Source organism: Molossus molossus, unplaced genomic scaffold, assembly GCF_014108415.1.
Source record: "Molossus molossus isolate mMolMol1 unplaced genomic scaffold, mMolMol1.p scaffold_m16_p_17, whole genome shotgun sequence".
Lineage (NCBI taxonomy): Eukaryota > Metazoa > Chordata > Mammalia > Chiroptera > Molossidae > Molossus > Molossus molossus.
Window position 1 is genome coordinate 886,368 of NW_023425352.1, and position 16,093 is coordinate 902,460.

Below are 16,093 nucleotides of genomic sequence, written 5' to 3' on the forward strand. Positions count from 1 at the left end.
CACTCCAAGAGATCTCAGGGCTTCACGGGGAACTGAGCTGCCAGAGCTCGAGGGGGTGGTGGGTGAGGGGCTTTTGAATGTTTTACGTAACGACCCACCCTAAGGCCGCTAGAAGCAGGAGCCTGGCTGAAGTGGCCGAGATGTGACTCTGGGCCCTGGAACGGCCCCAGCCAACCCAAGGGATGACGGCTAGACCTCAGCAAGGCCGTGATCCCCCAACACTGCTACGGCACAGTTGCTGTATTCCCACAATAAACTACTTATTTTAGAGATTAGGTATTTAGAATGTTTAGCCCCCAAATCGTTCTTTCCTGAAATAGAAACATTTTCTTGTCAAAACCAGGATACGGGAGCCCCAAAGTGAGAAGTACACCCTGTGCTCTCTGAACAATCGACCTGTGAGACATCGACGCCAAAACCCACGTGGAGCTTTTCTTCTCATACTGAGGGTCACTTCCCCCATGTTTCGTAAAATATCTGCTCGTAGCCCGGCCAGTGCGGCTCCGTGGGTGAGCGACAACCCTGCACCAAGAGGTCGCCGGTTCGATTCCCGGTCAGGGCACATGCCCAGGTTGGGGGCCTGATCCCCAATGGGGGGCATGCAGGAGGCGGCCAATAGATGTTCTCTCTCATCGATGGTTTTATCTTTCTCTCCTTCTCCCTTCCTCTCTCTCTAAAATTGATCAAGAAAAAATATTTTAAAAATATATCTGGCCCTGGTTGGTTTGGCTCAGTGCTTAGCGCATCAGCCCGCAGACCAGAGAGTCCCGGGTTCAGCTAAGGGCATGTACCTCGGTTGCAGTTTGTCCCCGGCCCCAGTTGGGGTCATGTGGGTGGTAACCACGCAATGTGTCTCTCTCACGTGGATGTTTCTCTCTCTCTCTTCCTCCCTCTCTCCCTCCCGCTCTATCTGAAGATAAATGCAAAAGTGTCCTCAGATGAGGATAAAAAATAAAATGAAAAAATATATATATACATATATATATCTGCACATAGTAATTCCCACTAAGAAACATTCATAAATGTCCCCAATACTTCTGTTTTTCCCACTGCAGACTGACATACACATGGCAATAAAGATCACATCATGATAGAAAATCAAAATGGTTCCCTGTTTAATTTCCAGTTAACCTAAAACTTCTATTAACCCAAACTCTGTAATTTGGTTCAAGCTTTGGAAAGTTTTCAGGGGCTCTTTGGGCAGTTCGAGTATCTGGAGGCCTCTGTCTGTGGAGAGTTTTTGTTCCACTGAAGGAGAAACAAGTGCACAGCTGCCTCGGGAACACTGGAGGGAGCTGTGGGTGGGCACGGGTTTGCAGAACCACCAGGGAAGCCCCTTGGCAAAGGAGTCGAGGGGGCTCTGCACTGACACCCCAGTCGGGTCAGCAACCTGCACTTGGAGAAGGACAATCTGATCGGTGGCCTGCAGCAAGGACCCGGGCAGGTGGCGGCATGGAGAGTCGGGAGGGAGGACAGAGAAAATGGCCTCGACAAGGACAGTCCCAGCCCAGCACCCCTGCGACAACGGGGCACACCCCCACGCAGTCCTCACGGCTCAAGACCGAGCACGGCCCTCCGCGGTCGTCTGCGACAAGACCCAGCATCACAGGCCACGCGGGAGGAATCTGAGTTTCCCAGACAACGGGCTACGGAGGTGTTTAAGTAAAACAGCACTTTGATAAAAGGTATTTATAAGCCATGCGCACGGTTCCCTCCCACAGAGGACGTGGCGTCCGTGGACGTGCGGTGACATCTCCGTCCAGCCAGCGTGGGGCTTTCCTTCCCTTTCAGCCAGCACCTGCGCCCGGCTTCAGCTGATGTTGCCTCTCTTTGAGAAACAATGTATCTATCTGTCCCCTGCGCACACGACTCAGAGTCATGTCAGCATCTCAGCTTCCAGACGGCAGCGGGTTTCAAACCACATCCATTCCCACAAGACGACGCTGGTGGGCTGCGCGGCTCACGCAGCCAGAACCCCTGGCTCAGCCGGACACGGACACCGTCAACCGACAGGACACGCCTTCCCGGGTGACAGCTTGTATTTCGAAAGAATGAGAACACACCGACTCTCCTTTAAACCCCAGGGAGAGGACCCACTTTCGAAGTGTCCGGAGCCGCGCGGAGCAGCTCCGGGGAGCAAACTCACCCACAACGTCCAGGTGGTAGGTGTGGTTGATGGACCCGTGCGCGTTCTCCACCACGCAGGTGTAGTTCCCCTTGTCGGACGGCACCACGCTCTCCATGATCAGGCTCCAGTGCTGGGTGCGAACCTGCAAACATCGAAGTCCAGGTGGTCAGTTCACACTCGGCACGACCCCCGGAGGTGGGGAAGGTGGAGGATTTCCTGATTCTAAGTCGTCCCGGCAGGGCGACAACTAGAAACAGTCATTATCGCCATGGTCAGCGTCAAGCAAGCGGACCTGGACAGGCCCGGACACCCGAGCGTGTGTGGACTGACTCTTACAGTCAGCTTTGAGGTTCCCTCAAGAGCAGCCCGCGGCGGGACCCTGGGTGCCCAGGGTGGGCACGCTCCCAGGCCGCTCAGCCCTGGGGCACCAGGGAGAGGTCCGTCTGTGCGCCAGGCCCTGCTGACACTCCTTCCGCCCCAGCTCCCTGAACCCTCCCAAGGAGCCAGGGGGGTGCTTGGATTGTTTCTGGAGCCTTCTGGTCCAAAGCCCCTCATTTCCCCCCACGGCCCCCAGAGGCTGTCTGGGAGTCTCCAGGAGTTTAGCTCTCGTCTCTGGTGCAGCTGACTAGATGCTCCCTATCACTGAGAAACACACTTGGAATCCCCAACGGGGGAGCCAGGAGCCCTCGGGACACTGAGGGTGTACATCCATCTATGTACAAACTCCTCGAGACTTCCAAAGACAAGAGCACATGTGAAAATAAGTTATCACGACTCCTCCCCATGGTCGGGTCGACAGGCACACAGACTCGACTCTCCGCTCCCAACTGGCTTCCAAAACCTTTGACCAGACTCAGATCCACAAGCAGCACCCTCTTCACACAAGGACCAAGTGCGCCTCAGGGGAGGCTGCAGTGTTTCCCTCGGATCCCAAAGCGGTCTCTGGAGGTATTTTGGACAAGGCGTTCTGGAGAAAGGAAAGGAAAAAAGCCAAGTCCTGACTGGTGTGCACAGTGGTTAGTGCATCAGCCCGAGGTCCAAAGGGTCACATTCCAGTCCAGGGCACATACCTGGGTTGCAGGTTCAATCCTTGGCCCCATACGGGGTCATGTGGGAGGCAACCAATCAAGGTATCTCTTCCCCATCGATGTTTGTCTCTCTTTTTCCCTCCCTCCCTCTCTATCTAAAAATCAATGGAAAAAATATCCTTGGGTGAGGAGTAACAAAAAAATAAAAAATTAAATGAATGAATGAATGAATGAAGCAAGGGCTGGCTCATTTTAACTATGTTTCAGGAATTTCAGGCGACCTTCGGAAAGGCTCCCTGAGCTGGTTTTCTGCCTTAATCTCAGGGAGCCAAGCCCCAAGCTCACACGACGACCCACGGAGCCGAGGACGCAGTCATCCCTGAGCCCGTCAGAGCAGCTGTGTGCCTGGAGGGCAGCGCCGTGCGGGCTGACAGGGCGTGCCACCGTGCGACCCTCCTCACGCCGGCACCGGCTCTGCACCAGCCCCTGCTGTGGAGGGGAGCCGCTGGCGCGGAGCTCAAACACGAGATCACTGCAGATTGCGACAGTCCTAGGAAGGGTCGGGGGTGGAGGACGGACCCTCCCTCACGAAAGCACGGGCCCTGAATGCAGACTGAATCTGAGCTGCCCGTCAGCTCCCTGCGTAACCAGGGAGGCAGTTCCAGACCATCGCCCCCGAGCGGATGCCGGCCGGGCCTCCTCACTGCCACAGGTGGACGGTCTGGGGGCAGACGACTCTGAGGGCTTTGGGCCCACCGGGGGAGGCTGCACTCTCCAGGGGAGAGGCTCCCTCGCTGCTCCTGGCTGGGCCACGGGACTAAAACAAGAGGCTGCGTCTGCTCGTGGGAAGAAGTTCCTTCCGTGCAGCGAGCACCCAGAGATGTGGGTGCTAAGCTTTCCAGGGCAATGAACAGTCTCTGTCTCAGTGGGGCACCCGGGTGCAGCCCTGGAGCTCCCCGACTTCACTCGGGGCAAAGGGGCCACAACGAAACCCTCTCCTCCCCCAGCACCCAGGGGCCCCAGGAACGGACTCAGCCTCTGAGCAGCCAGTCACATGGAGGGAGACTCGGGGACGAAGCCACAGGCCCCACGTCACCGAGCCCCGTAATCCGGCACTTAGCCCTGCCGCAAACACTCCGTTCTCTGAGCCCCTGCTCAAATGTCATGCCCGTAAGCCCTTAATCACGGCCAGTGCCTGGCTCTGGACCTCAGCCAAACTGCCGATGTCTTTCTCGATCCAGATCTGGCACGTGGGCTGGTCTGGCGGGGAGGGCGCCGCCCGCCTGTGCCTGGGACGTGCCTCTTGGCCTGGCAGCCAAACTCACACTGCCGCCTCTGTCCCGGGCCACAGGCAGGCCGCTGGGGCCACAACCTTCCGCGTGGGGCCCCTCCTCACGAGCACCTGCTCCTGAATAGTTACTACCTGGAGATGCCCAACAGATAGTAATAAGTGAACATTTACAAAATGCTTTCACAACGAGAATACATTTCCAAAGCAGGTGTCCAGGCCCTTCCGGAGACCTTGTACCCAATCAATACGGCCCCACGCAGGGCTGTTCATGTTTATTCTCTTACGCCACGGCTCCAGCGTGACGCCTGCCACCAAGCCCAAATGTCACCCACTGTGGCACTGTCCAGCTGGATGCCCCGAGGAGCCGCCCAGGGGACCGCTGGTAACTTTGGAGGGGGTATCCTACCATTAACCACTGCGGCTTCATGAGAATCTAAGGCTACAAAAACAGCAACCCCATAGAGGACGACAAAGGCATAACGATTTGGGTGTTTTTGGTGTTGTGTGATGCTGTCTCCCTCCCATGATTCAGTGTGAACCTGGAAAACCACCCTTCCAGCAGAAATATAAGACCTTCTTCAGGTCTGAGCTCCTCAGCTTTCGGTGCTGGTTTTTAGCCAGTTTGTCAAACGTACACACACCCCAAGGAGGGAACGTACAGACCCGACCCACAGGAAAAGATGCTCAGCCTCCTCAACGCCAGGGAAATGCAAATTAAAACAGTAATGAGACACTGTTATTCACCAGCTGATTAACAGAAATTAGGAAGATCAACCCCACCGAGCCCTCGAGCAACAGACTGAAGCACAGGATGGGAGCGCAAGTGGAGAGACCCTTTCTGGGAAGTAATCTGGCGGTGCCTATTAAAATCAGCAACGCACTTTTTTTTTTCAACCCAATTAATTCTACTTCCAGAAAATCTAACCCACACCAAAAATAGCGAGATGGCGTCAAGGCGCATGGGCACGGTCTGCAACGGCAGAAGACAGGACTCCGCCGAGGAGAACCTTATAAACGCCCAGTTCACCCAACTGAATACCATCCACTCACTAAAATGCGAGGTATTCTTATGTTCCCCCCTGGTAAGATATCCACAGTTACCGATAAACGGAAAAAAGGGGGGACGAATACAAATATGTACATTCATGGCCCCATTTTGTTAAAAATACACCCAGGCACGGCCCCACAGGTGCATATAGGTCCCAATCGATGAGCATGTCTGTATTAGACGCAGCAAAAATCAGAAAGAAAACGTCCTCAGTTGTCAGCCACACTTTCTATAACTAAGCGGTGGGATTATAAACATTTACTTTCTTCTCGTTTTCACTTTTCAAATGTAAACGGAAATCTCGGGCACACACTCCACCCCCCCACCGCACCCCTCAAAGGGAACTGAGCGGGCTCCCCGGGCCCCTCCCTTCAGTCTGGTTACTGCTCTGCAGACTCTGTCCCCTGGCAGAGACACGAAAGCCGGAGGGGACCAAATCCTGAGCCTGTCAGCACAGGCAGGACTCTCCTCGTCCCTGCCCGGGGCCGAATCTTCGTGGAGTCTCCGTGGCTTTCATCTGCCAAGCCTCTTGAGAACAGGAGGCTTCAGAACTCTGCTCGCTGAAGACTCAACGATAACGCGTCAGTGCCGAGCAGAGCAGATGGAAGCTCAGGGCCCGGCCGCTCCTCTGTGAAACAGAAGCTGGATCCCTCCAACATTCCACACCCTGCCCGTCACCAAGACAAAAGGCGGCCCAGACGGGTCTCCTCGGAATCCTTCTGTTACCTAAACCCTCCAAGGTGCCCGGCACCCCCCGGCTGCCGTCACGTGACAACTGGGAATGCAGACCTTGTCTGTGATGACACATGACACCTGGGTGAGAGGTTGAAGTTTGGTTTCCACATTGCAAAAAAGTCCAGGCATTTCCAAATACCCGGGTGTTCGGTAAGCAGCAGGTAAACACCCAGAAGCGGGAGAGAAAGCTTGACTGTGCCAGGCTGACGGCTGCCGAGCCCACGTGCGCATCAGCACTGCCAAGGCCTCCTTCCTCCGGCGTCCCGAGCCACCCAGGGACAGCATCCCTACCACCCCGGCCTTCAGCAACACGCCCCCGAAATACAGCTCAGCACAGACCAACTGTCCTCAGGACCATAAAATCCGACCACCCCACGCCAGGCCAGCAGGGTCCGGGGGGCTCCCAGCCCCCTTCTGGACGTGTGCTCGGACTGAGCAGCTCGCGTCAAGGGCTGTGGACTCGCTGCGGTCCACCTCCGCCCGCTTCAGGCTCAACCGCCAAGGAGTTTGCTTTGCGGGTGTCCGGCGAGCAGGGCTGGGCAAGCGGGGTCCTCTGGGCTGTGGGAGACTCTCCCCTCCCCCAGGTCACGATCCATGGGTCCGAGGGGAGTGAACTTCCAAGTGCCAGTGCTGTCTCAGAGGTCAGCCCTGCAGACGGAGAAGGGCGCCCTGGGGGCAGGGCTGGGGGGGCTTCCCTGCCCTTTGAATTCAACCTGGCAGATCTCAGGACCTCCCTCAACAGGAAGAATCACCTTGTCACCGAATGACGACCCAGCAATTCCACTCCTAGGCATGTGCCCAGAGGCACTGGGAGCAAGGGTTCAGACACACGCTGTTCACGGCACCGCGAGGGGCCCAAGGCAGGACCAGGCTGCTGCTGCCCACCAGCAATGCCCGCCACCATCGGGCCCACCCGCAGAACACACCGTCGCTCCGCCAGATGAGGACTGCAGGCTGAGTCACGCCCGCACCTGTGGGAACCTGAACGCAATGAGCCCGACACCAGGGCACAAATACCTCCCGTTCCACCTGAGACCCTACAGCAGAGACAGAGCGCGAACCAGGGGTTTCTGGGGCCTGGACGGGAGGGGGGACGAGGAACAATTGCTTCATCGATACAGAGGTTCTGTTTGGGGCGATGAAAAGGTTTTAAAAATCAATGACACAGTTTCTGTTTTACTCCCAGGTTCGCTCTCGACAGCCACCTGGGCCATCTGACAGCAGAAGCTCTCGGGAAGCCAGGACGATCCACGTGTCTCTCGATTCTCCTAACTGTTCTTATCACACACAGACCGCACGTGAGGAAAGCAATTTGGTGAGTGCACGAATGTGGCACAAACCCGCAGGAGCGCAAGGGCGGCGCCACCACCGGCCGTGTGACAAGCCTCGTCCATAAAAGGGGCGGAATGAGAGTGGCCGCCCCTTTGGGCTGCACAGGGGACCCAGGGCCCAGAGCACAGCTGCACACAGGCAGACAGTCCCTCTGGGCCGGCGGCAGCATCACAGGCTGCTTGATCCGGGGTTAAAGCTGAAAGTCTTGGCTGAGAAAAAGCTCAACAGAATATAAAAATATGAGTAAGGGCCTGGCTGGCATGGCTCAGTAGTTAGAGTGTTGGCCCAAGGACCAAAGGGTCATGGGTTCGATTCCCAGTCAAGGGCACATACCTGGGTTGCAGGTTTGATCCCTGGCCCTGGTTGGGTCATATACAGGAGGCAACCAGTCAATGTGTCTCTCACATCAATGTTTCTCTCTCTCTCTCTCTTCCTCCCCAAATAAGCATACTATGGGGTTAAGCATAATATTTAATCAAAATTCTTTAAAATGACGTTTAAGTAACCTAGACGATACAAATCTAATTAACCTAGTCAGCGAAACAACCAGCTGAGCGGTGATTATAAGAAAATGTTTTTTTGTAAGTTGTCTTTTCTTAGATCTGAAACATACTCAGAAAGGGACAGTCCGCACACCAGAATGCCCCCCTCTGCTGAGGGGCTCCGTGGGAACCCCAACCTCCAGGGGGCCCAGAGCCGTGGGCTCGTGGGCCAATTCCACGGAGGGCTTCATCTTGCGATCCTCTCGCCTCGTATGCAGTAAGTGGCGTGAAGGATGGTTTCTGAGAAGATGCTCCCTCCCCACACCCGAGTCATCACCGAAGAGCTGGGAATTGAGCTGGTCTATTAATTATCTCAGTCCCCTTCCTGCTTTTCTGCATTAAACTGTAATCACTGTTCAGAGCCCTATGAAATATCTAACTATAAAGGTAACCTACTAGAAAAGTCTGTGCCGCGTTTAAGATGAAAAATGGTCGGTGCTGCATCATGGTTATGATGCCGCTAAATCCGTTTTCGGGCTGGAGGGGATCAGGTGTTCAAGATGACCGAGCCAATCTTCCAGTGTGAAGGACGGGGACCTGGGGCTGGGAGAGGTCAACAATGTGCCCCCCGCAGAGCTCGGGCACCGGGACAGTTAGGGAAACACCGTTTTTGCGGCGAGTGGGGCTTTGTCATTCCACATAAATTCATGCCGCCAACCAGCCTCTGCCCACAGGCTACAGAAAACAATAATCTGACTCTTAATCACCCAGGTTGGCTCAGCGTGAGTCCTCTGATAAATAAGACTGGACTGCAGAACCCAACTAGCTCTATCGCTCATTTTAATTAGATAAAATGAGCTTTCATCCGGCCGGTGTGGCTCAGTGGTTGAGCGTCGACCCTGCACCAAGAGGTTGACAGTTCGATTCCCGGGCAGGGCACAGGCCCAGGTTGTGGGCCCATCCCCAGTGGGGGGGCGTGCAGGAGGCAGCCAGTCAATGTTCTCTCTCATTGATGTTTCCATCTCTCTCTCTCTCTCTGTTCCTCTCTCTCCCTCCCGCTCTACCTGAACAAAAAATGGGAAAAGTGTCCTCGGGTGAGGATAAAAAAAAAAAAAAAAAAAGATCCGCAGGCCCCCTGGGTGGACAGAGGCCCATTTACTCAGCAGTGATGGACGGGCTTAGGGCCAGCCCAGGGATGCTGGCCGCCCACCCAGGGGAGAGGAGCCCAGGGAACCCTTGCAGGTGCCTCTGCCACCAAGAAACCTCCCGCCCTGGTCCTCAGGACCTGTGGTGTGAGCTGAGGTGCTCTTCACTTCACTCAGGGGCTCCCCGTGGCCCCCAGGTCTCCTGACAGCCGTGCCCTCAGGTCTCTCCTCCGCTCGGGACTTGCGTAGTCCCTAAGGCAGCGGAGTGGGGAGCCTTCCGTGACGAGGTTCCAAAGGCTGCAGCTTGTCTCCTTCGCACTCTCGCCGGGCTCTGGGGCTGCTCACCCCGAGAGCCAGCTGCCACATGGAGAGGCCCGCGTGGCAAAGAACCGAAGCCAGTGAGGAACCGAGGCTGCCCGAGTCCACAGCCTGCAGGGCAGTGACCCCGACACCACATGGAGAGTCTGGACGCAGACCACCCCACCCCAGGTGACCCTGCAGACGACAACCAGCCTCGGCTGAAATCTAGTCCGGTCTGAGAGGCCTCGGTGGACACTCCTGGATCCCGGCCGTGGAAGCCTGCGAGGACACAGTGCTGTCTCGGGGGCCCCGTCAGGCAGCGACAGGCCACAATGACGCCCATTCACGTTCCAAACGCAGCAAAGAATTTCCTAACAGGGTTCCGGGAGTCTCCCCTGTACAATCCATTCTTAAAGCCCTCCCTTTCCATACTGAACAGTCTGGAGACCCCACACCTCTCGGGCCGAGACACCCTTCCTCCAGACTCAGCCCAGAATGCCTCCCCGCTGTCCCTGACCCCACGTCTCCCGAGCAGCCAGGACCTTCTCCCGGCACATCCGGCAGGCCGCACACACCCTCTCACCTTGCCCACATCAGTGTCCCGCGGCCAGCTGTGGGTCTGCCTGCCCTGCTGGACGAGGAGCCCTGGGGGCTGCACCCGAGCTTCACCCAGAGCCCGGGACGCTGCTTGGCCGCCGTGTGCTGAATGGACGAACCAGGGCCCTAACGGTGTCTACAGACACCAAGGACACAGTCGCCCATTTCAGCCCCAGCACGAGTGCTCGATCGTTTCCGTCAGAAGGGCTGTCTGGGACCCCGCAGACGGACAGGGAGACGGGCCGCTGCCGGCCCCCGCCGCCTGGTCGCCCGACGGAACAGGGCGCCGGCAGTCCGCGGGCCGGCCGGAGTGTGCGCACACCCTGCCCAGCACATTCCGCCGCCGTCTTCGTTTTATAGACCATAAAGCATATAGAAAACAGGCTCTCAACTTTCGACCCCTCTGCTATTAAATGCGCCTCATATACGGAACAATGCGAATGGGGATTGTGCCTCGGAACCCGAGCAAGTCCAGGCTGCCGTGCAAACGTGGAAATGACCGGCTTCGGTCACGGCTGGGCTGCTTCCCACCCCTCTGTCCCCACGCTCTCCCGACGACTGACTACACGGAGACAGAGGGCCCGACAGCGCAGTCCTACCTTATAGCCCCCGATACGATGCTCCTGCCTGAACTCCTTGCCGTTCTTCAGCCACCTCATGGTGGGAGTGGGGTTTCCGCCCGCCGGACAGCGGAACTTGACCGTGTTGGCCGCGGGCACCGCGTGAAGCCGCTTCTCCATCTTCTCCGTGCTGGTCCAGTACGGGGCTCCTGTTTCGGGAGACAGCGTTAGTGACGCTGGACAGACAGCCTCTCCCCGTGCCTCACCGCCTCCCGGGTACGGTCACTTTATTCTGCACGGGAACAATGTGACGTTCTCAAAACCCTGGGGTACGAGCCCCGTTCGGAAAAAGCTTCCGACCCTGGCCCAGCTGGTGGCCCCTGGGGACGGGCTGCTTGTTCGTTTACGTCTGTTAACAGGGGAAACACCTGTCTGAGGCTTCCTCTCCCTTGTTCTTGGTGCCAGATTTCAGCGCGTGTCGAATCGTGTTTTAAGGCTACTGTGTGCACCCTGACAACGCGCTCGGCACAGCTGAGCGCCCCCATGCACCGGCTCCGAGAGCCATGGCTCTGAAGCGGTCCCACGACACAGCAGTGAAGACGAGCTGCACGCGCCCTCCCGCCCATCGGGCCTCACAGCCCAGGGCGCCCACGCACAACCCCCGGCCGGGTACAGCCCACGCACAACCCCAGCCCACGCATAACCCCCAGCCAGATACAGCCCATGCACAACCCCGGCCAGACACAGCCCACGCACAACCCCCGGCCGGATACAGCCCACGCACAACCCCAGCCCATGCATAACCCCCAGCCAGATACAGCCCATGCACAACCCCGGCCAGATACAGCCCACACACAACCCCCGGCCGGATACAGCCCACACACAACCCCCGGCCAGATACAGCCCACACACAACCACGGCCAGGTACAGCCCATGCACAACCACGGCCAGATACAGCCCACGCACAACCCCGGCCGGGTACAGTCCAAGCACAACCCCGGCTGGGTACAGTCCACGCACAACCCCGGCCCACACACAACCCCAGCCGGGTACAGCCCACGCACACCCCCGGCCGGATACAGTCCAGAGGCATCATGACGTGCCCGGCACGCTTCACGGTAGCCCACTGACCACATTGTTAACTGTACGTCAGTTTCTGCACAGAGGACACGTCTCCCCTCTCCGCGGGTGGCCGAGAACGCCGCGGTTCACACCAGGTCTAAGCAGACAACGTCACAGCCGGTAAAATGTTACGTCGAGTTGTACCCTCCGAACAGCCCGCAACCTCACTGCGCAGGTGATTTATTTTTAAACTCGAGAAAAGTAAGTGTTCAGATTTGCCACATGAAGGACACAGCATCCATCGGGGACACCGCCATCAGCTCCTCATGCCGCTGACGACGGCTAATGACGCCACTGATGGACGCTCCTTACCGGACAAACAGCCCTCAACGCTCTCGTGTTAGACACATCAATCCTGACAACAGTCCAACCGAACGGCACTCCCGCGTGATCCCTGTGTACAGACAGGGAAACTGAGGCCCTGCGGAGGCAGGCGGAGGTGCAGCCTGTCCGGAGCCCAGGCACTGTCTCCACCCGGCTCTCGTCCACTGCCGGTGAGAACCAGCTCCTCCGTGGGGCTGGAATCCGTCCCTTCAGCCCCCACACATGACACCGCATGCAGGACACAGCCTGGGCCGCGGACACGCTGCCCCCTGTCACCGCCCAGAACACCCACTGAAATCCTGCACGGCATTTAACTGCGCATGTTTCTCTTAGGAAACAGAGAACCGACATCCCGGGGTTCCCCTAGAAAGCATCCATCAGCCGGGCCTTGAACAGTCTAGAACGTTCTAGAACACTGACATTGTGTGGACAGAGAACTGCTTATTCCCGATGACGGTTGAACTGAGCAGCAGCACACACTGCACAGACCGGAGGGAGGGGCCTGGGCAGGGGTGCATCTCTGACACGGACGTGAACAGCTCTGGCCCTGTGGGTCCCGCAGTTCATTCCTGGGCCCAACAGCCAGGCTCTGGGGCAGAATCAGGAACTGGAATAACTGCACCCAAAACTCCGACCCCTCTCTGCCTCACCCCTGCTCTTGAAGCTGCTATAACAGGTGGGGCTGGGGCCCTGGCGGGCTGCTCCGTCAGTTAGAGCATCACCCCGATATGCCAACATCATGGGTTCAATCCCCGGTCAGGGCACATACAAGAAGCAACCAATGAATGTATCAGTAAGTGGAACAACAAATCGATGTGTGTCTCTCTCGCAACTCTGTAAGTAAAAGTTTTAAATGAAAAGGTGGAGTGGCAGTCTCTGAACGGGCATGCGGTGTGCACTCCGCCCTTGTGCTGGCCTGTGTCTCAGTGCGTGAGTGTTGGTGGTGTCCACATGATCCAAGACAGAGCCAAGTGAGGGAACGCTGGTCAGCCGTGTATACTGGAGAGAGAGGTCACCGTGTACACCGGAGAGAGAGGTCAGCCGTGTACACCGGAGACAGAGGTCAGCCGTGTACACCGGAGAGAGAGGTCACCGTGTACACTGGAGAGAGAGGTCAGCCGTGTACACCGGAGAGAGAGGTCAGCCGTGTACACCGGAGAGAGAGGTCACCGTGTACACCGGAGAGAGAGGTCAGCCGTGTACACCGGAGAGAGAGGTCAGCCGTGTACACCGGAGACAGAGGTCAGCCGTGTACACCGGAGACAGAGGTCAGCCGTGTACACCGGAGACAGAGGTCAGCCGTGTACACCGGAGGGGTCAGCCGTGTACACCGGAGACAGGAGAGAGTGGCCGCAGGCAGGGAGGGAGAAGACGGGCCGAGGGAGGAGGAAGTCTGCATTCTTTCCCCAGAACCCAGGTACATCTGCAACCTGGTGGCCCGTCAGCCTGGGGGTCAAACGCCCACAGACACACCCATTCTTTTGCAGGGCTCACCAGGGAACACCCAGTTCTGTGTTATCACAAGACGCCGGGCCTGGCGTCCACTGAAACGATCCCAATCACCTTTTATGGAAAAGGTTCTACTTGAAAAGTCCATCCACAGCCACTAGACAGAAACCATTCAGAGCACGAAACGGAACATTGTCGTCACACGAAGCCTCTCACAGAGCTGACCTCGGCCGTCGGTCTGAGTGGACACGAAAGCCCGCGCGGAGGCCCGAGCCGAGTCCACGCAGAGCTCGTGGCGGCACAGGGGCCGGTCCCGTGGCGCCTGCTCCCTCCCGTGGAAGCAGACACGCACTCACCGCCGCAGGCATGACTCCGACAGTCCCAGAAATGTCAAACGTAGGATTTAGCTTAAGACATTGAGAACGTCGCTCTGTCCCTCTCTCGCCGGGCTGAGCCGACCGTGGACTGCAGCCCCTCAGGCATCGCCCGGGTCACGTGACCACCCCCAGGTCACGGCCATGCAGACCCTGCAAGCAGCACCTGTCTTGGCCCCTCAGGAATGGCTGAGGGACAACGGGGAGAGGGCTCTGCTGCGATTTCTGGCAGGTGGCCACTTCCCTGGGTGACAGTTCAGCCACGGCTACTGACCTACAAGATGGTTCATGCAAAAGCGACGGCCCGGCGGTGCCTCGGGTCTGGGGCCTCCTCTGACAAGAAGGGAGAGAGATCATCCACAGGGCTGACACCTGAACTCACGGCTCTCTCTTCCCCTGGACAACTGTCCGTCACGACGCAGCGGAAGGGCCGTCGAGCCAAGTTCTCGAGGGTTCCCGAGTGGCCGGGATTCCCGCCCAAGGCTGGGTGCGCAATGACGTCCCTCGGGCCCCTGGGAGGAGGCCTTCCCTCAGGGAGCACGATGCCGAAGGGGGGACTTATTTTATGATTTCCCAGCGGCTCTTCCGGAGACAAACCGGTGTCACGGGGACCCGACGAAGCGGGAGGGTCGAGGAAACTGACTGCAGTGTGGGCACAGCCTGTGGTGCCCTTCGGCGGCGGCCTGTGCCCTCTGCCAACGCCTCCTGTCGTCCTTCCTGCTACTGCAGCAGCCTGGGCACGTGGGAATGCCAGGGCTCCCCGGAGTCCGGTGCAGGGGTGTGAAACAGGCCCCGGGCCCTGAGAAACTCCCCTACCGGAGAGGCCCGCTCACCACTGCTGGTGGACAGCATCACAGCCTCCCCTGGAGGGGGAGCTCTCAGCTCGACGGCCCTTTGCCTGGTGGGTGCTCAGTGCCAACACCACACAGCTCGGCTTGCAATGGTCTGCGAGCGGGTCAGCTCCCTGCTCGAGAGGAGCACATCACTCTCAACCTCCCCTGGTGCGGCCTTAGGGACACGTGAGGAGGGGTCAGGGCTGGTCAACAGGAGGGACAGATGGATGGAGGGATAAAGAGAGGGAAGAAGGAAGGGAGGGAGTGATGGAGAGAGGGAGAGAAGGAAGGATGGAGGGAGAGATGGAGGGAGAGAGGGAGGGAGGGAAGGAAGGATGGAGGGAGAGATGGAGGGAGAGAGGGAGGGAGAGAAGGAAGGATGGAGGGAGAGATGGAGGGAGAGAGGGAGGGAGGGAAGGAAGGATGGAGGGAGAGATGGAGGGAGAGAGGGAGGGAGGGAGGGAGGGAGGGAAGGAAGGATGGAGGGAGAGATGGAGGGAGAGAGGGAGGGAGGGAAGGAAGGATGGAGGGAGAGATGGAGGGAGAGAGGGAAGGAGGGAGGGAGGGAGGGAAGGAAGGATGGAGGGAGAGATGGAGGGAGAGAGGGAAGGAGGGAGGGAGGGAGGGAAGGAAGGATGGAGGGAGAGATGGAGGGAGGGAGGGAAGGAGGGAGGGAGGGAGGGAAGAACCAGATGGACAATGGTTCCAAGCTCCAGCCATACAATGACGGGCTGGGCGTCTGATAAGCCCCCTCCTGGCTCTCACACTCTCTCCAGGTATCTGTACTCCAGGCAGACATTGGTTCTGCCAACAAATCGCAGGACGGGAGGGTTTATTGCAACCCTGCCATCTAAACTTAATGAGAAAATATGGGCTGCGGAGCCTGCTTATGAAGTCCCCTGCGTACCCCGATCCTGACATCGAAGGTTTATGGCCTTCTCCGCCTCTCTGAAACCGAAGAGAGAACGCAGCCCAACAGCTCAAAGGAAAACATGGACTCATATGACCACTGTACCAAGCGCAACCTTGGTGACCATCTGGCCCAGCGGCTGATGCGATCAATGTCATCCAAAAGGTCAAGTGATTTGATGGAGGTCACGGGCCAGGGGCCGGGCGGAGGCAGGACCTGGTCTCCAGCTCCCTGAGGGGTGCTGTTTCCCCCACTCCAGGCTGCCCTCTGACCTCTCCCACGGTCATTAATTCAGCAGCTCGAGACTTACGTGAGCTGTGGACACTGAGGGCTGCCAACTGTATTTTTGTTGATGCAAAAATAAAAAAACACAGTCTGTTTCAGCCCCAAGATTAAGTCTAGTAAACTCCCTAAAGCCCGCTAAGGCCTGTGTCT

General features: G+C 57.8%; 1 protein-coding gene across 10 annotated transcripts in view; it reads right to left on the reverse strand.

The window, feature by feature from the left end:
• The window catches only part of FGFR2 (fibroblast growth factor receptor 2), a 92,427-nt gene that overhangs the window by 42,967 nt on the left and 33,367 nt on the right, over window positions 1-16,093 (reverse strand). For all 10 annotated transcript variants that reach the window (XM_036265207.1, XM_036265206.1, XM_036265205.1 and 7 more), the window contains 2 exons: window positions 10,686-10,855; window positions 2,147-2,270 (listed from right to left, as the gene is read on the reverse strand). In XM_036265207.1, the coding sequence (XP_036121100.1) occupies window positions 2,147-2,270; window positions 10,686-10,855 (294 nt within the window). The remainder of the gene's footprint in view (window positions 1-2,146; window positions 2,271-10,685; window positions 10,856-16,093) is intronic.